General features: G+C 36.7%; 1 protein-coding gene across 1 annotated transcript; it reads right to left on the reverse strand.

Moving 5' to 3' along the window:
- Positions 1-110: 110 nt before the first annotated feature.
- LOC130957397 (uncharacterized) lies at positions 111-16190 on the reverse strand. Its single transcript, XM_057884257.1, has 3 exons — positions 16134-16190; positions 696-1096; positions 111-412 (listed from the first exon to the last, which is right to left on the reverse strand). The coding sequence occupies exons 1-3, from the start codon at positions 16188-16190 to the stop codon at positions 313-315; spliced, it is 558 nt and encodes a 185-aa protein (XP_057740240.1). The 3' UTR covers positions 111-312.
- Positions 16191-25712: the final 9522 nt, after the last annotated feature.

The raw sequence follows: 25712 nt of genomic DNA on the forward strand, positions 1-25712 counted from the left end.
AATCAAGCTCAATTGCTTGACAATCAAAATAAACACTCCAAAAGAATCAGAACAGAATGGTGATGAGCATAAAAAAGAAGAGAAAAATTATTGTGATATAAGAAACAAAGAAAAGAATTCATAGATAGAATTGAAAACAGAATTATTAAGAATCAATACACTGATCATATTAGTTTGAACTAAGAATTAAATCACACTTCCAAATATAAGGTTTGTATATATATGGAAGCTATTGACCTGAAACAGAATAACTAACTAATCAAAAGTCTAACTTCTCTTCTTTCGCTCTTTCTTGAAGCAAATCTTATTTTATTACATTTGTATCCTCAATACTAATAAAGTATTCAACAAAAACTCAGAATCCAAAAACTTCTCAGCATCCAAAATCATCCAAAGCCAGAGAATCCAAAAACTGCAAAACCAAGCAAAAAATCCAAATTCAGCATCCAAACTAAATTAAGAATCACATCAGCAACAATCCCAATCAGAACACATTTATTTCAGAAAATAAGCAACTCAGAATATCAAAATTATTTTAGAGAATTTAACAAAACACCATCAGACATCATCCATCAAAATTTAACAAAATAGACAAAAATGAACAAAAACAGAAAAATCAGCAACTCAGAATCAGATTCAGCAACTCAGTAAAATTAAAACAACAAGAAAACATAAATTGAAGCAGCTTTGCTTACGGCGGCGAGGGAGGAAGGGAAGTGACGGCGAGGGAGGAGGGAAAGTGAACTCGGACAGAGAGAGGGGGGCTCGACGACGAAGACAGAGACACAAGTTCAGGGTGGCCGACGACGACGGCGGCGACGCCAACCGCAGCTCCGAGCAGACCTGGCGATGCCAACCGCAGGGATCCAGGAGAAGAGGATAGCGACGGGGGGCTGGACGCTGGATGAGGAGAAGAGTTTCGCGACGGCGAAGCTGGGCGCTGGCTGCTGCTGCTGCTGGCGATGAGAGAGAGAGATAGAGAGAGAGAGAGAGAGGGGTATTCAGGGTTGAGAGAGAGAGAGAGAGAGAGAGAGGGCGTTAGTTTTTTTGTGCGGTAGAAGGAACACCGTTTGGGTTTTTTCTCTATTTTGAGTATCTTATAACGATTTTTGGGTATACATTATATAACAATTTATATTATGATATATTTTTATATGATGATTTAAATTAATGTTAAATTACTTTGGAAAAATTTTTTTATATCAATTTCAAAATGAATTCATTGAATAAATATTAAAATTTTAAAAAGCTTAACGTGAATTTAAATAAACTATAAAAAACAAACTCCTATAACAAGAAGAAGAAGAAAGGAATGTGGATAGTAGATACTGCTCTTCTTGGATTGAGGTATGACTGAACTGAAAGTTAAATCCACAATTTTCTTTATGTAATAATTTGTAATAAGTAAATAAATTAATTAATTAATTCATTTAATAATTTAAAACATTTTTATATTTATAATAATATATATATTTGTAATTTTATGTTAAATTATTTTAAAATTTTATTATTTTTAATTTTACCTTAAATTTAATCTTTTATTTTAACTTTCACAATTTTCTTTATATAATAACTTGTAATAAGTAAATAATTAAATTAATTAATTAATTTAATAATTTAAAAAATTTTATATTTACAATAATATATATTTGTAATTTTATGTTAAATTATTTTAAGATTTTATTATTTTTAATTTTAATTTAAATTTAATTTTTTATTTTTATTTTATTAATATATATAAAATTTAGAGTAATTAAATTTTATATTTATTTTAAAAAAATTTGATATTTTTGCTAATAGAATAAAATAAAGTAGAACTTAGAATTTTAAGATGTTGAGAGATTTTCTGTAACACCCTCACTATCAGAAGTCACGCTTCCGGCTGCGCTACTCTGATTGCAAGAAGCATTATGACTACTTTACATACTAAATATTAAAATAGGAGCCTGTGACTTGACACTGTATCGCTGATTTCTTTGAAAACCGAAAATAAATATTTTCATAAGAAAAATACAAGCAGTCATAGATTCATATACAAAACTCCTTACATAATATCTCATAAAATAATATACATATAAAACATACAACTCATATCCCTCTTACAAACTTGTAATAACAAAGACGATGGAAGAAATCAATCTAATTAACATAACAACATATAAACCAAACGCAGTATAACTCTCCTTAATGCCTCTTCATCTGGTTCTTGAAAAGGTAAAGCTGTAGGGGGTGAGAACCTAACCACACGGTCTCACCACGGAGTTTCAAAGTTGTCATAAGAAGATATTTAATAAGAAAATTGTTTTCAAACTCAGTGATTATCATTGCCTTATGAATCTTTTAAAAACCAAAGAAAACAATGTTTAATCTTTCAGAAATCCGAAACATTTCCTTTCTTATAAGAAAATCTCGATCAGAAGCTAACCACGCAATCAAACAACATAATCATTAATTCAGTACCAAAATTCATTCTCAAATGTAGCACACCAGAACAAACACAGGCAAGACAGACAAGGAAAGCACAAGTAGGTAGCAGTTACAGCAAATAGCTCAAGTAGCAGTTAAGAACAGTTTAGCAATTAGGCAAACCAAAACAAGTTCAAACCCAAGCAAAGCATACAGATGCATATTATGCATGCCTGTCCTATGGCTGATGAGGCTCATCTGTCGGTTATCCAGCCAACTCGACAAGTCTGAATTGTCCTTAGACTGTCCCCCGACGTGCATCCCCAAGAGTCTATGCATAGTTTTTTCTCAAATAATCAAATATTGCTCAATGGGGGTATCATTCTCGGGAATTTATATAGTGCCCGATCACACTTACATCGTAGGGTCAACAGAGTATCGAGTTTTCAACCTAGTACACGTGGTGGCAAGTCATGGCACTTAATCCAGGGAACCTCGTATCTCAGATATTTCAAATTCATAAGCCAAATGAATAATTCAAAGATCATATTTCAACATTCTCAATCCATATCTCAACATTTTCATCATTCTCAACATCATCATCATTTATCAATCCAAATCTCATTTCTAAATTCATTCAAAAACCATATTTCAAAGAGAATCCTCATCATCCTTCTTTCCATTCTATTCATTAACAATCCCAATTCAAAACATAATTCTTTTATAAAATTTCGACAGCATCTCCTCTAAAACTCGGACGCTGCCACCCTTTTCGGGTCCCAACCAAACCAAACCAAACACCTGTTAATCATTCAAATCACTTCCAATAACAATTTTCACAACAACCACACTCAACCTAAGGAAATTACAAAATCCAGAATCCAATCAGCCAATCTTATAAATCGCAATCTAGATCAACCTCATTCAATAGCATTGATGAGCGGATATTTTATACGCTTTTTGGGGGCAATTTCATGTAGATTTTAGCATGTTTTAATTAGTTTTTAGTTAAATATTATTAGTTTTTAGGCAAAAATCATATTTCTGGACTTTACTATGAGTGTGTGTATTTTTCTGTGATTTCAGGTATTTTCTGACTGAAATTGAGGGAGCTGAGCAAAAATCTAACTTAGGCTGAAAAAGGACTGCTGATGCTGTTGGATCCTGACCTCCCTGCACTCGAAATGGATTTTCTGGAGCTACAGGAGTCCAATTGGCGCTCTCTTAACGGCATTGGAAAGTAGACATCCAGGGCTTTCCAGCAATATATAATAGTCCATACTTTGCGCGAAGACAGACGACGTAACTTGGCGTTTAACGCCAAGTACATGCTGCTGTCTAGAGTTAAACGCCAGAAAAACGTCATGATCCGGAGTTGAACGCCCAAAACACGTCATAACTTGGAGTTTAACTCCAAGAAAAGCCTCTACTCGTGGATAGCTTTAGTCTCAGCCCCAGCACATACCAAGTGGGCCCCAAAAGTGGATTTCTGCACCAATTATCTTAGTTTACTCATTTTTTGTAAACCTAGGTTACTAGTTTACTATTTAAACAACTTTTAGAGAATTATTTTGTACCTCATGACATTTTCATATCTGAATTACATACTTTTTGACGGCATGAGTCTCTAAACTCCATTGTTGGGGGTGAGGAGCTCTGCAGCGTCTCGATGATTTAATACAATTCCTTTGTTTTCCATTCAAACACGCTTGTTCTTATCTAAGATGTTCATTCGCGCTTAATTATGGAGAAGGTGATGATCCGTGACACTCATCACCTTCCTCAATCCATGAACGTGTGCCTGACAACCACCTCCGTTCTACATCAGATTGAATGAGTATCTCTTAGATTCCTTAATCAGAATCTTCGTGGTATAAGCCGGATTGATGGCGGCATTCATGAGAATCCGGAAAGTCTAAACCTTGTCTGTGGTATTCCAAGTAGGATTCTGGGATTGAATGACTGTGACGAGCTTCAAACTCCTAAAGGCTGGGCGTTAGTGACAGACGCAAAAGAATCAATGGATTCTATTCCAACCTGATTGAGAACCGACAGATGATTAGCCGTGCTGTGACAGAGCATAGGAACGTTTTCACTGAGAGGATGGGAGGTAGCCATTGACAACGGTGACACCCTACATAGAGCTTGCCATGGAAGGAACCTTGCGTGTGTTGAAGGATTTCAAGGAAGAGTTGAAGTTCAGAGGACAAAGCATCTCCAAAACTCCAACATATTTCTCATTACTGCACAACAAGTAACGCTATTATTCTCTTTTATTTTTTTTCAATCTAATAATTCCAACTGATAATTTTGATTAATATCTTGACTAAGAATAATAAAATAAACATCGCTTGATTCAAACCAATAATCTCCGTGGGATCGACCCTTACTCACGTAAGGTATTACTTGGACGACCCAGTGCACTTGCTGGTTAGTTGTGCGGATCACAAATTCGTGCACCAAGTTTTTGGCGCCGTGCCGGGGATTATTCGAGTTTGAACAATTGAAGGCTTATTTTATTTCTTAGATTAGGAGTAATTTATTTTTATTGTTATAGAGTCTTTAAATCTTGATAGTATAGTTTCTTTTCAAAAATTCCTTTTCAAAATTTATTATTTTTCTTAATTAATTGTCAATTTTTCGTGAGTCTAGTGTCTTGTTCTAAGTTTGGTGTCAATTGCATGTTCTTGTTTTTTCTTGATCTTCAAGTTGTTCTTGTTTATCTTTCTTGTTGATCTTGAGTTTTTCTTGCTTTGTGTCTTTTCTTGTCTCACTTGTGTTCTTTTTGAAGCATTAATTGGAATATTCAGAACAAGTGTTACATTTACTCCCAATCGGCTAGAGTATTGGTTTATATTCTTGATAATTGGGTTTACGCTTTGGAATCTTTTTCAAAAATAATTTTTCTTTGATTGAATCTTGTACCAAACTTTAAGTTTGGTGTTTTCTTGTTAATCTTTTCATAATTTTCGAAAATTTTATTAAAGTTTTCTAAAAATTTTAAGTTTGGTGTTTTTCCTTTTGTTCTTGGTGTTCTTGTGAATCTTCAAGGTGTTCTTGAGTTTTTCTTATGTCTTGATCTTAAGATTTTTAAGTTTGGTGTTCCTTGGTGTTTTCCCTCCAAAAATTTTCGAAAATAAGGAGCATTAGATCTAAAAATTTTAATTCTTGTGCCTTTTGTGTGTTTTTCTCTTTCATCATAAAATTCAAAATTCAAAAAAAAAATTATATTTTCTAACTAATTTTGAACTACTTTTTTTTCTCGAAAATTCTATATAAAAATTCAAATTTCAATTTCAAAATATTTCCAATTTCTTTTATTTATTTCGTTTTTATTTTATTTTATAAAAATTAATTCAAAAAAAAATTTAAATCAACATATAAATTATCCCTTGTATTCCATCATGGAAGCAAGTAGGAATGAACAGTCCAAGAGGACTCTGGGGTCATATGCTAACCCCATTACTGCTTCATATGGGAGTAGTATCTGTATACCCTCCATTGGAGTTAGTAGCTTTGAGTTGAATCCTCAGCTCATTATCATGGTGCAGCAAAACTGTCAGTATTCTGGTCTTCCACATGAAGAACCTACAGAGTTTTTGGCACAATTTTTGCAAATTGCTGACACAGTACATGATAAGGAAGTGGATCAGGATGTCTACAGATTATTACTGTTTCCATTTGCTGTAAAAGATCAAGCTAAGAGGTGGTTAAATAACCAGCCTAAGAACAGCATAAAAACATGGAAGCAGCTGTCAGAAAAATTCCTGAATCACTATTTCCCTCCAAAACGGATGACACAGCTAAGGCTAAGCATTCAAGGCTTCAAACAAGGAGATAATGAATCTCTTTATGATGCCTGGGAGAGATACAGAGAGATGCTAAGAAAATGCCCCTCTGAAATGTTTTCAGAATGGGTGCAATTAGACATCTTCTACTATGGGCTTACAGAAAAAGCTCAGATTTCTCTAGACCACTCAGCTGGTGGATCTATACATATGAGAAAAACAATTGAAGAAGCTCAAGAGCTTATTGATACAGTTGCCAGAAATCAACATCTGTACCTAAGCAGTGAATCTTCCATGAAAGAAGAAGCTAAAACAGTAACTGCTGAACTCAGTCCGGTGGATCAGGCTAATGAATTCAATCAGCAATTAGACTTTCTAACTCAGCAGCTAGCCGAATTCAAGGAAATATTACAGGAAACAAGAATGGCTAACAGGAATATGGAAGCACAATTAAAGCAAACAGAAAAGTAACTGTCAAAACAAATAGCAGAAGAATGCCAAGCAGTTCAATTAAGAAGTGGGAAAACATTAAATACCTCACTTCAAGGCAGCAGAAACCCAAGAAATGAACAAATAGCTACTCAAAATCCCTCTGAGGACAGTCAGAGCCCAGAGAGGAATAAAGCTGGTGCTGAACGCCCAGACCATGCTCATTCCTGGCGTTCAACGCCAGAAACAAGCATGAATCCGGCGTTGAACGCCCAAAGGAAGCATGGTTCTGGCGTTCAAACGCCAGTAACAAACAAGGAGGTGGCGTCTAACGCCACTCCAGCTTCCACCCCTGGCATTCAAATGCCAGTGGGGGATCAGTCACATACAAGTGCTGATGACAACCCTTCTAAAAAGGCTTCCCAACCCACTTCTGTAGGTAATAAACCTGCAGCAACTAAGGTTGAGGAATACAAAGCCAAAATGCCTTATCCTCAAAAACTCCACCAAGCGGAACAGGATAAGCAATTTGCCCGCTTTGCAGACTATCTCAGGACTCTTGAAATAAAGATTCCGTTTGCAGAAGCACTTGAGCAAATACCCTCTTATGCTAAGTTCATGAAAGAGATCTTAAGTCATAAGAAGGATTGGAGGGAAACTGAAAAAGTTTACCTCACTGAAGAATGCAGTGCAGTCATTCTGAAAAGCTTACCTGAGAAGCTTAAAGATCCTGGGAGCTTTATGATACCATGTACATTAGAGGGTACTTGTACCAAGCAAGCTTTATGTGATCTTGGAGCAAGTATCAACCTAATACATGCATCTACTATCAGAAAGCTTGGTTTAACTGAAGAAATCAAACCAACCAGGATATGTCTTCAACTTGCTGATGGCTCCATTAAATACCCATCAGGCGTGATTGAGGACATGATTGTCAAGGTTGGGCCATTTGCCTTTCCTACTGACTTTGTGGTGCTGGAAATGGAGGAGCACAAGAGTGCAACTCTCATTCTAGGAAGACCTTTCCTAGCAACTGGCCGAACCCTCATTGACGTCCAAAAAGGGGAAGTAACATTGAGAGTCAATGAGGAGGAGTTCAAGTTGAATGTTGTCAAAGCCATGCAACATCCAGACACCCCAAATGACTGCATGAGTGTTGATATTATTGACTCTCTGGTAAGAGAGGTCAATATGGCTGAGAGTCTCGAATCAGAGCTAGAGGACATCTTTAAAGACGTTCAGCCTGATCTGGAGGAGTCAGAGAGAATAGTAGAACCTCTGAAAATCCCTCAGGAAGAGGAGAAACCTCCTAAACCCGAGCTCAAGCCATTACCACCTTCCCTAAAATACGCATTCTTGGGAGAAGGTGATACCTTTCCTGTAATCATAAGCTCTACCTTAGAGCCACAGGAAGAAGAAGCACTAATTCAAGTGCTAAGGACACACAAGACAGCTCTTGGGTGGTCCATTAGTGATCTTAAGGGCATTAGCCCAGCTAGATGTATGCACAAGATTTTACTGGAGGGTGACGCCAAGCCAGTGGTTCAACCACAAAGGCGGCTGAATCCAGCCATGAAGGAAGTGGTGCAGAAAGAGGTCACTAAGTTACTAGAGGCTGGGATTATTTATCCTATTTCTGACAGCCCCTGGGTGAGCCCTGTCCAAGTCGTCCCTAAGAAAGGTGGCATGACAGTGGTTCATAATGAAAAAAATGAACTGGTTCCTACAAGAACAGTTACTGGGTGGCGTATGTGTATTGATTACAGAAGGCTCAATACAGCTACCAGAAAGGATCATTTTCCTTTACCATTCATAGACCAGATGCTAGAAAGACTAGCAGGTCATGAATACTACTGCTTCCTGGATGGATATTCAGGTTATAATCAAATTGCAGTAGATCCCCAGGATCAGGAGAAAACGGCATTCACATGCCCATCTGGAGTATTTGCATACAGAAGGATGCCATTTGGCCTGTGTAATGCACCTGCAACCTTTCAGAGGTGCATGCTCTCAATTTTCTCTGATATGGTGGAAAAATTTCTGGAAGTCTTCATGGATGACTTTTCAGTGTTTGGAGACTCATTCAGCTCCTGCCTTAACCATTTAGCACTTGTTCTAAAGAGATGCCAAGAGACTAACCTGGTTTTAAACTGGGAGAAGTGTCACTTTATGGTGACTGAAGGAATTGTCCTTGGGCACAAAATCTCGAACAAGGGGATAGAGGTGGATCAAGCTAAGGTAGAGGTAATTGAAAAACTACCACCACCTGCCAATGTTAAGGCAATCAGAAGCTTTCTGGGGCATGCAGGATTCTACAGGAGGTTTATAAAGGATTTTTCAAAAATTGCCAAACCTCTGAGCAACCTGCTAGCTGCTGACACGCCATTTATCTTTGATAAAGAGTGTCTGCAAGTATTTGAGACTCTGAAAGCTAAATTGGTTACAGCACCAATCATCTCTGCACTAGACTGGACATTACCATTTGAATTAATGTGTGATGCCAGTGACCATGCCATTGGTGCAGTGTTGGGACAAAGGCATGACAAGCTTCTGCACGTCATTTACTATGCCAGCCATGTTTTAAATGACGCACAAAAGAATTACACAACCACAGAAAAAGAGCTACTTGCAGTGGTTTACGCCATTGACAAATTCAGATCCTATTTAGTAGGATCAAAAGTGATTGTGTATACAGATCATGCTGCTCTTAAATATCTACTCACAAAGCAGGATTCAAAACCCAGACTTATAAGATGGGTACTGCTTCTGCAAGAGTTTGATATAGAAATAAGAGACAGAAAAGGAACAGAGAATCAAGTAGCAGATCACCTGTCCCGAATAGAACCAGTGGAAGGGGCGTCCCTCCCTCTCACTGAGATCTCTAAAACCTTTTCGGATGAGCAACTCTTTGCCATCCAGGAAGTGCCATGGTTTGCAGACATTGCAAACTACAAGGTAGTGAGATTTATACCCAAAGAGTACAGTAGACAGCAAATAAAGAAGCTGATCACGGATGCAAAGTATTATCTTTGGGATGAGCCGTATCTCTTTAAGAGATGTGCAGACGGAGTAATCCGTAGATGTGTGCCTAAGGAAAAAGCACAGAAGATCCTATGGCACTGCCATGGATCACAGTATGGAGGACATTTTGGAAGTGAGCGAACAGCCACAAGAGTCCTCCAATGTGGCTTCTACTGGCCTACTCTCTATAAAGACTCCCGAGTGTATGTACTTAATTGTGACAGTTGCCAAAGATCTGGCAATCTACCTCACAGTTACGCCATGCCTCAACAAGGGATCTTGGAGATTGAGTTGTTTGATGTATGGGGCATTGACTTCATGGGACCCTTCCCACCATCATACTCAAACACTTATATTCTGGTGGCAGTGGATTATGTATCCAAATGGGTGGAGGCTATTGCAACACCCACCAATGACACTAAAACAGTGTTAAAATTCCTCCAGAAACACATCTTCAGCAGATTTGGTATCCCTAGAGTATTAATCAGTGATGGGGGCACTCATTTCTGCAATAAACAGCTTTACTATGCTCTGGTTCATTATGGAGTTAGCCACAGGGTAGCTACTCCATATCACCCACAAACTAATGGGCAAGCTGAAGTCTCAAATAGAGAACTCAAAAGAATCCTGGAACGGACTGTAATTAACCGTAGAAGGGATTGGGCAAGAAGCTTGGATGATGCTCTGTGGGCATACAGAACAGCATTCAAGACCCCTATCGGGACCTCTCCATACCAGCTTGTGTATGGAAAGGCATGTCACTTGCCAGTGGAACTGGAACACAAGGCCTATTGGGCAACCAGATTCCTAAACCTTGATGCCAAGTTAGCTGGAGAAAAACGATTGCTCCAATTAAATGAGCTAGAGGAATTTAGACTCAATGCTTTCGAGAATGCAAAGATTTACAAAGAGAAAGCGAAAAGATGGCATGATAAGAAATTGTCGTCCAGAGTCTTTGAGCCGGGGCAGAAAGTTCTGCTATTTAATTCTAGGCTCAAATTATTCCCCGGGAAATTAAAATCCCGGTGGAGAGGTCCATATGTGATTACAAGTGTATCACCATATGGATACATAGAGCTTCAGGATAATGACTCTAACAAAAAGTTCATTGTTAATGGACAAAGAGTTAAACATTATCTTGAAGGCAATTTTGAGCAAGAATGCTCAAAACTGAGATTTAATTAAAACTCAGTAATAGTCCAGCTAATGACATTAAAGAAGCGCTTGCTGGGAGGCAACCCAGCCAATCACAAAATTTAATTTTATTTGTTTCTGTTGATTTTTACAGGTATAAATCAAAATATCTTCAAGGTAAAAAAGTAATTGATTGAATTCACAGAGTTACAAGGGAATTTGGAAGCTCACTGGCGTGAAAAAGCCAGTAAGAAACATGTTGGGCGTTGAACGCCCAACAGAAGCACCCACTGGGCGTTCAACGCCAGTAAGGGTAGCCATCTAGGCGTTAAACGCCAGAAAGGAGCATCTTCTGGGCGTTGAACGCCAGAAAGAAGCACCTTCTGGGCGTTTAACGCCAGATTGTTAGCATCCTGGGCGTTCAGAAAAACGCCCAGTGACAAAGGACTTCCTGGCGTTCAACGCCAGAAAGAAGCATCAGCTTGGCGTTGAACGCCCAGGAGAAGCAGCATTTGGGCGTTAAACGCCCAAAACATGCATCGTTTGGGCGTTTAACGCCAGGATGGTGGGGAGGAGGTAAAATTCGTTTTTTTTTTTTTACAATTTTTCTAAATTTTTATGTTTCAATTCATGATTTCTTGCTTAAACATGTTTCAAAATGTCATCCTTCAACATCTAATTAGTTTTCTAAGAACCCTAATTTCTAAAATCCCTTTCTCAAAAATTTCAAATATATCTTAATCCATAAAGACAAATTATTTTTCAATCCAATCAAACTCTTTTAAAGTCTGTTTTCAAAACTCAATTATCTTTTTAAAATCTTTTTCAAAATTAAAAATTCAAATCTATCTTTTTAATTATTATTCATATCTTTCTCTTTTTAAACTATATCTTTTTCTTATCATATCTATCTTTTATAAATCATATCTTCTATCTTATTCTTTTCTTATTTTCAAAATTTCCCACCCCCTCCCTATTTATTGAGTTCGGCGCCCCACTCATCATCACCTTGCAACACTTGCTCTCCTCCTATCCCTCCTCTTTCTTCTCTTTTGCTTGAGGACAAGCAACACTCTAAGTTTGGTGTGGTTATCCGTGATCACAGAAACATACTCATCAAGATCATGGCTCCTAAAGGAAAACAACCCACCCCAAGAGGCAAGAAAGAGAGTACTCCAAAGCCACTTTGGAATCAAGGGAAGTTCTTAACCAAAGAACATTCAGACCATTACTACAAAATAATGAGTCACAGATCAGTGATCCCGGAAGTCAAATTTGATCTGAAAGAAGATGAATATCCGGAGATCCAAGAGCAAATTCGAAACAGGAATTGGAAAATTCTGGCCAATCCTGAAACGAAAGTGGAAAGGAACATGGTTCAAGAGTTCTATGCTAATCTATGGCAGACAGACAGGCAAAGAATAATTAGAGCTGCTCTCTATGACCATCGGACCTTAGTCAGAGGAAAGATTGTTCATACCCATCCTGACAAGATCAGGGAGATATTTAAGATTCCTCAACTGAAAGATGACCCAGAATCCTTTAATAGGAGAATGATGCGGGTAAATAAAGGTCTAGACAAGATTCTAGAATATATATGCATCCCTGAAAGCAGGTGGACCACCAGCACCACTGGCACCCCAATTCAACTCAAAAGAGAAGATCTAAAACCAGTAGCCAGAGGCTGGCTAGATTTCATTGGGCGTTCCATATTGCCCACCAGCAACCGTTCTGAAGTTACCATTAAAAAAGCAGTAATGATTCACTGCATCATGTTGGGAAAAGAGGTAAAAGTCCATCAACTGATCTCATGTGAGCTATACAAAATAGCAAACAGGAATTCCAAGGATGCCAAATTGGCCTATCCAAGCTTAATTTCTATGCTTTGCAAAGATGCCGGAGTGAAGATGGGAATAACAAAGTATATTCCAGTTGAGAGGCCAATCACTGGAATATCAATGGTCAGACAACAGCAACAAGATGATTCAGCCAAGAGGAGAGCACAAGAAGCCCTCCCAGAACTGCCTCAATTCGAATATTGGGAACATCTTGAAGTTTCTATTTCCAAATTGCAAGAAGCTATGGACCAAATAAAGGAAGAACAGAACAATCAAAGTAGCATGCTTTGCAAACTGCTTAAGGAACAGGAAGAGCAAGGGCGTGATCTAAGGGAGCTGAAGCGCCAAAAATTAATCCTTGAACCACACCCCACAGATCAGAGGAACATCTAATCCTCAAAGCAACAGGTTGTTGAGTCCCAATTTTTCTGCTTTAACTTAGTGATAGTGTTGTTATAGAAATTTACCTTAGGAGATATATAGTAGTAGTAGTAATTAGTATATCTATTTTGATTTTATTTCCAATTAAGTTATAATTTATTTTTCTCATCATCATCAGGCATGAATAAAGTAGTATATTTTTTTTAGAATAAAGAAGTAATCTATATTTTTCGAGTTCTTAATAATAAAAATTATAATTAATTACATGTGGTGGCAATACTTTTAGTTTTCTGAATGAATGCTTGAACAGTGCATAATTTTTATCTTGAATTTTATGAATATTGGCTCCTGAAAGAATGAGGAACACGAAAAATATTATTGATGATCTGAAAAATCATGAAATAGATTCTTGAAGCAAGAAAAAGTAGTCAAAAAAAAAAGAGAAGGAGCAGTAGAAAAAGTCAATAGCCCTTAAAACCAAAAGGCAAGGGTAAAAAGGATCCAAAGCTTTGAGCATCAATGGATAGGAGGGCCCAAGGAAATTAAATTCAGGCCTAAGCGGCTAAATCAAGCTGTCCCTAACCATGTGCTTGTGTCATAAAGGTCCAGGTGAAAAGCTTGAGACTGAGTGGTTAAAGTCGTGATCCAAAGCAAAAGAGTGTGCTTAAGAGCTCTGAACACCACTAACTGGGGACTCTAGCAAAGCTGAGTCACAATCTGAAAAGGTTCACCCAGTTATGTGTCTGTGGCATTTTTGTATCCGGTGGTAATACTGGAAAACAAAGTGCTTAGGGCCACGGCCAAGACTCATAAAATAACTGTGTTCAAGAATCAACATACTAAACTAGGAGAATCAATAATACTATCTGAATTCTGAGTTCCTATGGATGCCAATCATTCTGAATTTCAAAGGATAAAGGGAGATGCCAAAACTGTTCAGAAACAAAAAGCTACAAGCCCCGCTCATCTGAATAAGAATCTGAGCTCCATTTAAAACTCTTAGATATTATTACTTCTTAAATTCTTTCATCCTATTTTATTTATCTAGTTGCTTGGGGACAAGCAACAGTTTAAGTTTGGTGTTGTGATGAGCGGATATTTTATACGCTTTTTGGGGGTAATTTCATGTAGATTTTAGCATGTTTTAATTAGTTTTTAGTTAAATATTATTAGTTTTTAGGCAAAAATCATATTTCTGGACTTTACTATGAGTGTGTGTATTTTTCTGTGATTTCAGGTATTTTCTGACTGAAATTGAGGGAGCTGAGCAAAAATCTGACTTAGGCTGAAAAAGGACTGCTGATGTTGTTGGATCCTGACCTCCCTGCACTCGAAATGGATTTTCTGGAGCTACAGGAGTCCAATTGGCGCTCTCTCAACGGCGTTGGAAAGTAGACATCCAGGGCTTTCCAGCAATATATAATAGTTCATACTTTGCGCGAAGATAGACGACGTAACTTGGCGTTTAACGCCAAGTACATGCTGCTGTCTGGAGTTAAACGCCAGAAAAACGTCATGATCCGGAGTTGAACGCCCAAAACACGTCATAACTTGGAGTTTAACTCCAAGAAAAGCCTCTACTCGTGGATAGCTTTAGTCTCAGCCCCAGCACACACCAAGTGGGCCCCAGAAGTGGATTTCTGCACCAATTATCTTAGTTTACTCATTTTCTGTAAACCTAGGTTACTAGTTTACTATTTAAACAACTTTTAGAGAATTATTTTGTACCTCATGACATTTTCAGATCTGAATTACATACTTTTTGACGGCATGAGTCTCTAAACTCCATTGTTGGGGGTGAGGAGCTCTGCAGCGTCTCGATGATTTAATACAATTCCTTTGTTTTCCATTCAAACACGCTTGTTCTTATCTAAGATGTTCATTCGCGCTTAATTATGGAGAAGGTGATGATCCGTGACACTCATCACCTTCCTCAATCCATGAACGTGTGCCTGACAACCACCTCTGTTCTACATCAGATTGAATGAGTATCTCTTAGATTCCTTAATCAGAATCTTCGTGGTATAAGCTGGATTGATGGCGGCATTCATGAGAATCCGGAAAGTCTAAACCTTGTCTGTGGTATTCCAAGTAGGATTCTGGGATTGAATGACTGTGACGAGCTTCAAACTCCTGAAGGCTGGGCGTTAGTGACAGACGTAAAAGAATCAATGGATTCTATTCCAACCTGATTAAGAACCGACAGATGATTAGCCGTGCTGTGACAGAGCATAGGAACGTTTTCACTGAGAGGATGGGAGGTAGCCATTGACAACGGTGACACCCTACATAGAGCTTGCCATGGAAGGAACCTTGCGTGTGTTGAAGGATTTCAAGGAAGATTTGAAGTTCAGAGGACAAAGCATCTCCAAAACTCCAACATATTTCTCATTACTGCACAACAAGTAACGCTATTATTCTCTTTTATTTTTTTTCAATCTAATAATTCCAACTGATAATTTTGATTAATATCCTGACTAAGAATAATAAAATAAACATCGCTTGATTCAAACCAATAATCTCCGTGGGATCGACCCTTACTCACGTAAGGTATTACTTGGACGACCCAGTGCACTTGCTGGTTAGTTGTGCGGATCACAAATTCGTGCACCAAGCATCAATCAATAATTAAGAACTCTCGGTTTTCTCAAACAGTTTCAAACCAAACCGTTCCTCAAACCCTGTTCGAACCATTTTCAAGATAGTAAATTATTCTCGGTAAACAAACCATTTTCAAATATTAAGTTCTTTCCAAATTTGTTTTAAAATCAGATTCCGATATCAAATCAAATTTCAATATTAAATCTTTTCTAAAATCAAACCATTTCTAAAATTAAACTAAATACCAATAATAAATCTCCTCCGATAATTCAAGGAAAACCACTATAACAATCTCATTCAAGTAATCAAAACACCCAACTTTCTCAATCGATCAATTTGTCAATCAGACTAATAATCTCATTCATCCAAAACAACTCAATTCAAATCATAAGACTTACGAAATTACAAAAATGTATTTCACGCATTAATATCGATTTATAACAACTCTGGAAAGAAAAGCAAGTTTAAGAAAGACGTCCCTACCTCGTTTACGATTTAACTGTGCGACAAACTCCGTTCTCTCTCGGCCTATAACCTTGGCAATCACCACCACATCCCATTCCACTCTCACTGGCAACCCCAAACGCGACATGCAACAACCAAGAATTGATCCTACATTATCAAAACCTCAGAATTTCCACCAAACACATAACATAACGCATACATACTAGCTGTGAGGGTTTCGGAACAGAAATGCTTACTGTAACAAAAGAAAAACATGGAAGCAGAGCGGTTGTGGATCCCGGCCAACAGAACGGCGGCAGCCTCTAGCAGCAATGGTTCATCTTCCTCTGCGGCCTTCTCCTCGCGCGCATCCCTTCTTCCGCAACGGCAAGCTCATCTGCAACCAGAGAGCAAGCTCGGCGGTGACCATGGAGGCGTGGATGGTGGCGACAGGCTTCATCACCAACAGCGGCGGTGGCTGGCGCGACGATGGCGGCGATGTGACCGTCACGGCAGTCCCAGGCTCACGACTCTCGCCCTCCACGTCGCTCCCTCTCTCGCTCGTGAACTCTCTCTTCGCGACTCAGCTCTATGACGGTGACTCGATGGCTACAGTGACAGGATAGCAGTGGCGGCACAGCAGATGCGGTCTCCTCCCTTCCAATCCCTCTCCTCTTCCCCGTCACTCTCTTTCTCTCGGTTTACAAATGCTCTCTCTCTCTCTTTTCCCTTTCCATTCAGCTCCCTCACTCCAACTCCCCGTCTCTCTTTTTTTTCTTTTGTTTTTTTTTTACTGCTGTTGTGCAGTGTGTGCTAGATTAGGGAGAAAAGAAAAAGGAAAAAGGAGAAAGGCGGCTAGTTTAGGAAAACTAGGATTAGGGTCTCAATTAGGTTTTGTATAATTGGATTTAGAAATAATTCGGTGATTTTATAAAATTAGGAGGGTAAAATAATAATTTGAAACCAAATTTAATCCAATAATAATAATATCTATAAAAATACTATTTAATTATTAACTTAATTTATTTTCAAATAAATATTCTAATTCAATAATTAAGGATAATCAAATTAATTTCCTTTAAAATCATAAAATAGAGTTCAAAATCTAATTATTCAAATTAAACCATTTATCTGAAATCCTCATTATTTTTCAATTACTCAAGCTTTCAAATCAATAATAAGATTTCCAACCTATATATAAATTTCTAAAATTAGTATCATGAATAAATAAAATAAATCATAATTAGTTTATTATTTAATTTCTAAAAATATGGGGTCTTACATCCTACCCCACTTATAAAAATTTTCGTCTTCGAAAATTAACATTACATAGAAAACATTATTAAGTCTCAAATCTTTATTTTTAAATATTTCATGGAGGAACAAAAATCTCATCACATAGGCGCATATATATATATATATATATATATATATATATAGTTTCAAATACTAAGATGTTCTTATGGCTTAAAACATTTATAGGGAAAAAATGTATGACAAAGCAGAAGATACAAGAGAGACTCGATGTAAAAAGGTTATATGGATTAAAACTTTACAAAAGTTTGGAGGAATAAAATAGAGTGTAAGCCAAGGTATGTGTTCACAATGCGAAGCGGTAATTAATATGGCAAAAAAAGCTACAAAGCAGGTTGGTATTAAAACAAAGGCTATAACGTCCTCTCATAAATCTTTTACCCACTTTAGAACTTCAACTTCCCAACTCCATCAAACACTTTACAACCCCATAACTGATCATAAGCCTAACACCTGCAAACTTGTTTGCATGGAACAAAACTCTCACAATTTCTCATAATGTTACACACTTACCGCTTCATCTTCCATATTCACAAACTACTTCTACAAGAATCAACGCATCGCACTACTATACCTAAAGGTCGCACGTGACATTAAAACAATCCTCGAGTTTAATCAAAAGGGTACTAAACCTAAGAAAAGGACAAGTGACAAGGACAATACCCGCAATAATTTGAAAGAATTGTTGGGAGTCACAAGTAATCAGAGATACACAAAGAATGAAGAGTGTCAGAAAGTAAAATCAGTTTGGCAACCTCAGGAACGATCCCCGAATTAGAGAAGAGCGATGGGAACAGCAAAAGGAATAACAGTGTGGTAGTTTGAAACAAAATCAAGCTGAGTTAAAGAAATATGAAATCATAGAAGAAGATTAACTAGAGTCAGTAATGATGCTCACAAGGTTTAAAAAAAAATTTACGATTAAGAACACCTTCTAATACATTTGAATATAAAGAATGAAAAACTTAAGGAAGATCACTTCATGTTCTAAAAAAAAATATGTAATTCACATTTTGCAAAAGGATGACAAAAACATATATCAAGACTACAATATGGTCAAAAAAAATTTAATTGTATTTCTTTCAAATAGTTTCCAAGTAAAAGACAGAATATATAGGTGAGGTTGGTAAGGTTTTAAAAAAACGAAAATTAATTATATTAAGGCCAAAACAATTTATCGAAAATTCTAAAAGATATTTAGGTATTCAATCAAATAAAGGTATACAGTGAAATCGTGGCAAGGTTGTAAGAAAATCAATTTTTTTTTTAATTCTCAAGGTTTATATTTGATGAGCGGATAATTTATACGCTTTTTGACATTGTTTTTAGGTAGTTTTTAGTAAGTTCAAGCTACTTTTAGGGATGTTTTCATTAGTTTTTATGTTAAATTCACATTTCTGGACTTTACTATGAGTTTGTGTCTGTGATTTCAGGTAATTTCTGGCTGAAATTGAGGGACTTGAGCAAAACTCTGAAAAAGGCTGACAAAAGGACTGCTGATGCTGTTGGATTTTGACCTCCCTGCACTCGAAATGGATTTTCTGGAGCTACAAAACTCCAAATGGCGTGCTCTTAACAGCGTTGGAAAGTAAACATCCAGAGCTTTCCAGCAATATATAATAGCCCATACTTTATTCGGGAATTGATGACGTAAACTAGCGCTCAACGCCAGTTCCATGTTGCTGTCTGGAGTAAAACGTCAGAAACACGTCACGACCCGGAGTTGAACGCCCAAAACACGTTACAACTTGGCGTTCAACTCCAAAAGAAGCCTCAGCTCGTGGATAGATCAAGCTCAGCCCAAGCACACACCAAGTGGGTCCCGGAAGTGGATTTATGCATCAATTACTTACTCATGTAAACCCTAGTAGCTAGTTTAGTATAAATAGAACATTTTACTATTGTATTCAGTGTCTTTTGACCATGTTTCATCTTTGGTCTCAGTTTTGTTTTATTCTTCTTAGGAGGCCATTGATCACGTTTTGGGGGCTGGCCATTCGGCCATGCCTGAACCTTTCACTTATGTATTTTCAACGGTGGAGTTTCTACACACCATAGATTAAGGATGTGGAGCTCTGCTGTACCTCAAGTTTCAATACAATTACTATTATTTTCTATTCAATTCTCTTTTATTCCTATTCTAAGATATTCGTTGCACTTCAACTTGATGAATGTGATGATCCGTGACACTCATCATCATTCTCACCTATGAACGCGCGTGACTGACAACCACTTCCGTTCTACCTTAGGCCGGGCGCATATCTCTTGGATTCCTTAATCAGAATCTTCGTGGTATAAGCTAGAATTGATGGCGGCATTCATGGGAATCCGGAAAGTCTAACCTTGTCTGTGGTATTCCGAGTAGGATTCCGGGATTGAATGACTGTGACGAGCTTCAAACTCCTGAAGGCTGGGCGTTAGTGACAGACGCAAAAGAATCAAGGGATTCTATTCCAACCTGATTGAGAACGGACAGATGATTAGCCGTGCTGTGACAGAGCATAGGACCATTTTCACTGAGAGGATGGGATGTAGCCATTGACAACGGTGATGCCCTACATACAGTTTGCCATGGAAAGGAGTAAGAATGATTAGATGAATGTAATAAGAAAGTAGAGATTCAAGAGGAGCACAACATCTCCATACGCCTATCTGAAATTCCCACTATTGATTTACATAAGTATTTCTATCCTATTTTATTTTCTGTTTATTATTAATTTTCGAACTTATCATAAATCAACTTAATCCGCCTAACTGAGATTTACAAGGTGACCATAGCTTGCTTCATACCAATAATCTCCGTGGGATCGACCCTTACTCACGTAAGGTATTACTTGGACGACCCAGTGCACTTGTTGGTTAGTTGAACGGAGTTGTGATCACACGTGCCATTACCAGGGATTATTAAGATCCCAATTCATTATACCATGATCTCTTTGGGGTATTTTTGATAGAGCCAATATTTAAATTTCATACAAGTACAAAGAGACCAACTTTGAGGATCACAATTTCGTCCACCAATATTCAATCAAGCGTGTATAAAAATTATAGCAAATATGGAAGAAGAAGAAGTTAAACTTTATTTAAAAAAAAGAACTCTGAAGTAAAAATTTGTTTATAAGTCGGTTTTAAAACTTTATTTAAAACGGTGTATACCAACTTCAAAATAACCTTGTCAATTTAAAGAATAGCTATGAATGCAATTTAAGCGAGAAAATTTGATTTAACTTTCTTAAGAAGAGAATCCACAACTTGTTTTAAAAATTCATATCGAAACGAAATTGCCATCACATAAGAATATTCAAGAATATTAAGATGCACTTAAAAAGAAATCAGGTCATACGAAAAAGAATCTTAAATCAAGGGAGTTCAAACAAGATCAACTAGACATAAGACATTAGACAAACTTTAAATTGAGCTACTGAAAACTTAAACCTTCTTTTCTACCAGTCGTTCCCTAAAGAGCTAACACATCCGTTTTTACCTCCAAGGACCACGTGTAACACTAAGATAAGTACAAGTACGTTCAAAGAGATACAATTCGCAAGAAGAGAAAAATAAGCGACAAAAATGTATTTTTCATGAATTCGGAAGGAAGTGTAAGATTGCAACTAAGCAACGATGTATAGGCACGAGAAAACGTTTCGAAAAGAGTCATTTCACATCATAACAAGAAATATTTAATTTAGGAACTCTAAAAGGTACAAGAAAAGGGTAGTAGTAAATTAGATCAAAATAAACTAAAACCAAATCATAGGAACACAATGCTCACAAGAATATGAAGGAATGGTTCAAATTACCAACAAATAAGAATGGTCAAAAGTCATAAAATATACCGAAAGAAAGAATCAAAATGCAAATAGAAAATAATTTTAGTTTTAAAGAACTCCAATAGAAACCATAGAGGAGAACAGGGCCATTGCTTTACAAAATTCAAGAGAATCATTAAAAACGTAAATATTGTGTCATATTAAAATAAATTCAAGTCAAACAAAATTATGCAAGATTTGTAAAAATGAAAATTACCTAAGCTAAGGGTGAAATATTTTCTCGACAACCTTAAAAGGTACTTTACATAATCAATTAAGAATTTGCATAAAAACAAAACGAGGTTGGTAGGAAATTAAGTTGTTTTTCACCCAAAACTATTTCTAAGGTAAAGATAAAATATGCGAAGTTTGAAAGATAAAATTTAATTGAGCTAAGGACCAAAAGTAATTCCTCAAAAATTTCAAAAAAAAAAATCAAGTAGTTAATTAATTAGAGGTATGTAATGAAATTGCGATAAAGTTGAAAAGAATTCAAATTCTATTCAAAAAGGAGGATTTCAAGGTAAGGTCTTAAATACATAAGCTTTCAAAAATTCATGTAAATAAGGACATGACAAATTCAAAATATTTTCATCAAATAGAAGAATGGCTATGGATACAATCAAACAAGAGAAGATTTACTTGAAATTTCTTAAGAGAGAATCCGAAATTCCTTTAAAAATGTTTAAAACCAAAATTCTGAGTGCATTCTTGAAATCAAAACCTCACAAGAATATCCAAGCAGATTGAAAGATGAAAGGAAGGAAATTCACTCACATTCTGAGAAAGAAATTTAAATAAAAAAAAGTTCATACAGGGCTCACAATGCATGACAAATCAAACAAGTTCAAAATTACATCAAGAGTACATGAACCCAAAAGAAGAGTTTAAACAGATAAAGACAGGTACCTCAAGAAAATTAAGTAGATATATACAGTTAGGATGAAACGAAAATACATGTAAACAAAGGGATAGGGTTGGAAGATAATTCCAAACAAAGTTTCAAGGTATATGATGAAAGAACAAGTTATAAGTTATCAACAGAATTTCAAGACACATAACATAGTAACCTCGAGAAATCGCTCCCAACGTCCCCAAACCGCGCGATATGCGTTACCTATTATTTCTATTACGCCTATAATAACCTGTTAAATTTTTCATATACATAAACCATCAACATTAAGTTGGCCAGACTTAACATCAGCAGTTATGCAACGGTAAGCTAACCGTGTTAATTAATAGGCAGTCATGTGCATAAAATTCTAACTCTTGTTACTTAGACAAGACCTATAACATGACAGACACTCAGAGAATGCAGTTGAAGTATAGTCAGTCCATTCCTCAGGCTCTACAAGAAAAACAGCTCTGATACCATAATGTAACACCCTCACTATCAGAAGTCACGTTTCCGACTGCGCTACTCTAATTGCAAGAAGTATTACGACTACTTTACATACTAAATATTAAAATAGGAGCCTGTGACTTAACACTGTATCGCTGATTTCTTTGAAAACCGGAAATAAATACTTTCCTAAGAAAAATACAAGCAGTCATAGATTCATATACAAAACTCCTTACATAATATCTCATAAAATAATATACATATAAAACATACAACTCTTATCCCTCTTACAAACTTGTAATAACAAAGACGAGGGAAGAAATCAATCTAATTAACATAACAACATATAAACCAAACACAGTATAACCCTCCTTAATGCCTCTTCATCTGGTTCCTGAAAAGGTAAAGCTGTAGGGGGTGAGAACCTAACCACACGGTCTCACCACGGAGTTTCAAAGTTGTCATAAGATGATATTTAATAAGAAAATTATTTTCAAGCTCAGTGACTATCATTGCCTTATGAATCTTTTAAAAACCAATAGGTAATCGTTCAAAACCTTTTCAAAGAAAATAATGTTTAATCTTTCAGAAATCCGAAACCTTTCCTTTCTTATAAGAAAATCTCGATCAGAAGCTAACCACGCAATCAAACAACACAATCATTAATTCAGTACCAAAATTCATTCTCAAATGTAGCACGCTAGAACAAACACAGGCAAGACAGACAAGGAAAGCACAAGTAGGTAGCAGTTACAGCAAATAGTTCAAGTAGCAGTTAAGAACAGTTTAGCAATTAGGCAAACTAAAACAAGTTTAAACCCAAGCAAAGCATACAGATGCATATGATGCATGCTTGTCCTATGGCTGATGAGACTCATCTGTCGGTTATCCAGCCAACCCGACAAGTCTGAATTGTCCTTAGACTGTCCCCCGACATGCATCCCCAAGAGTTTATGCATAGTTTTTCTCAAATAATCAAATATTGCTCAATGAGGGTATCATTCTCGGGAATTTATATAGTGCCCGGTCACATTTACGTCGTAGGGTCAACAGACTATCGAGTTTTCAACGTAGTACACGTGGTGGCAACCCACGACACTTAATCCAGGGAACCTCGTATCTCAGATATTTCAAATTCATAAGCCAAATGAATAATTCAAATATCATATTTCAACATTCTCAATCCATATCTCAACATTCTCAACATCATCATCATTTATCAATCCAAATCTCATTTCTAAATTCATTCAAAAACCATATTTCAAAGAAAATCCTCATCATCCTTCTTTCCATTCTGTTGCAACTTCCAATTTTATAAAATTTCGGCAGCATCTCCCCTAAAACTCGGATGCTGCCACCCTTTTCGGGTCCCAACCAAACCAAACCAAACACCTGTTAATCATTCAAATCACCTCCAATAACAATTTTCACAACAACCACACTCAACCCAAGGAAATTGTAAAATCCAGAATCCAATCAACCAATCCTATAAATCGCAATCTAGATCAACCTCATTCAACAGCATCAATCAATAATTAAGAACTGTCGGTTTTCTCAAACAGTTTCAAACCAAACCGTTCCTCAAATCCTGTTCGAACCATTTTCAAGATAGTAAATTATTCTCGGTAAACAAACCATTTTCAAATATTAAGTCCTTTCCAAATTTGTTTTAAAATCAGATTCCGATATCAAATCAAATTTTAATGTTAAATCTTTTCTAAAATCAAACCATTTCTAAAATTAAACTAAATACCAATAATAAATCTCCTCCGATAATTCAAGGAAAATCACTTTAACAATTTCATTCAACTAATCAAAACACCCAACTTTCTCAATCGATCAATCTGTCAATCAGACTAATAATCTAGTTCATCCAAAACAACTCAATTCAAATCATAAGACTTACAAAATTACAAAAATGTATTTTATGCATTAATATCGATTTATAACAACTCTGGAAAGAAAAACAAGTTTAAGAAAGATGCTCCTACCTCGTTTACGATTTAACTGCGCGACAAACTCCGTTCTCTCTCGGCCTATATCCTTGGCAATCACCACCACATCCCATTCCACATTATCAAAACCTTAGAATTTCCACCAAACACATAACATAACGCATACACACTAGCTGTGAGGGTTTTGGAATAAAAATGCTTACTGTAACAAAAGAAAAATATGGAAGCAGAGCGGTAGTGGATCCCAGCCGACAGAACGGTGGCAGCCTCTAGCAGCAATGGTTCATCTTCCTCCGCAGCCTTTTCCTCGCGCGCATCCCTTCCTCCGCAACAGCAAGCTTATCTACAACTAGGGAGCAAGCTCGGCGGTGACCATGGAAGCGCAGATGGTGGCGACAGGCTTCATCACCGACAGTGGCGATGGCTGGCGCGACGATGGCGGCGATGCGACGGTCACGGCGGTCCCAGGCTCACGACTCTCGCCCTCCACGTCGCTCCCTCTCTCGCTTGTGAACTCTCTCTTTGTGACTCAGCTCTATGACGGTGATTCGATGGCCACAGTGACGGGATAACAGTGGCGGTGCAGCAGATGCGGTCTCCTCCCTTCCAATCCCTCTCCCCTTCCCCGTCACTCTCTTTCTCTCGGTTCCCAAACGCTCTCTCTCTCTTTTCCTTTTCCATTCATCTCCCTCACTCCAACTCCCTGTCTCTCTTTTCTTTCTTTTGTTTTTTTTTACTGCTGTTGTGCAGTGTGTGCTAGATTAGGAAGAAAAGAAAAGGAAAAAAGGGGAAAGGCGTCTAGTTTAGGAAAACTAGGATTAGGGTCTCAATTAGGTTTTGTATAATTGAATTTAGGAATAGCTCGGTGATTTTATAAAATTAGGAGGGTAAAGTAATAATTTGAAATCAAATTTAATCCAATAATAATAATATCTGTAAAAATATTATTTAATTATTAACTTAATTTATTTTTAAATAAATATTCTAATTCAATAATTAAGGATAATCAAATTAATTTCCTTTAAAATCATAAAATAGAGTTCAAAATCTAATTATTCAAATTAAACCATTTATCTGAAATCCTCATTATTTTTAATTACTCAAGCTTTTAAATTAATAATAAGAAAATGTCCAACCTATATATAAATTTCTAAAATTAATATCATGAATAAATAAAATAAATCATAATTAGTTTATTATTTAATTTCTAAAAATCTGGGTCTTACATTTTCAATCTGTTAGTAGAATAG

The sequence above is a fragment of the Arachis stenosperma genome, chromosome 10, assembly GCF_014773155.1.
Source record: "Arachis stenosperma cultivar V10309 chromosome 10, arast.V10309.gnm1.PFL2, whole genome shotgun sequence".
Lineage (NCBI taxonomy): Eukaryota > Viridiplantae > Streptophyta > Magnoliopsida > Fabales > Fabaceae > Arachis > Arachis stenosperma.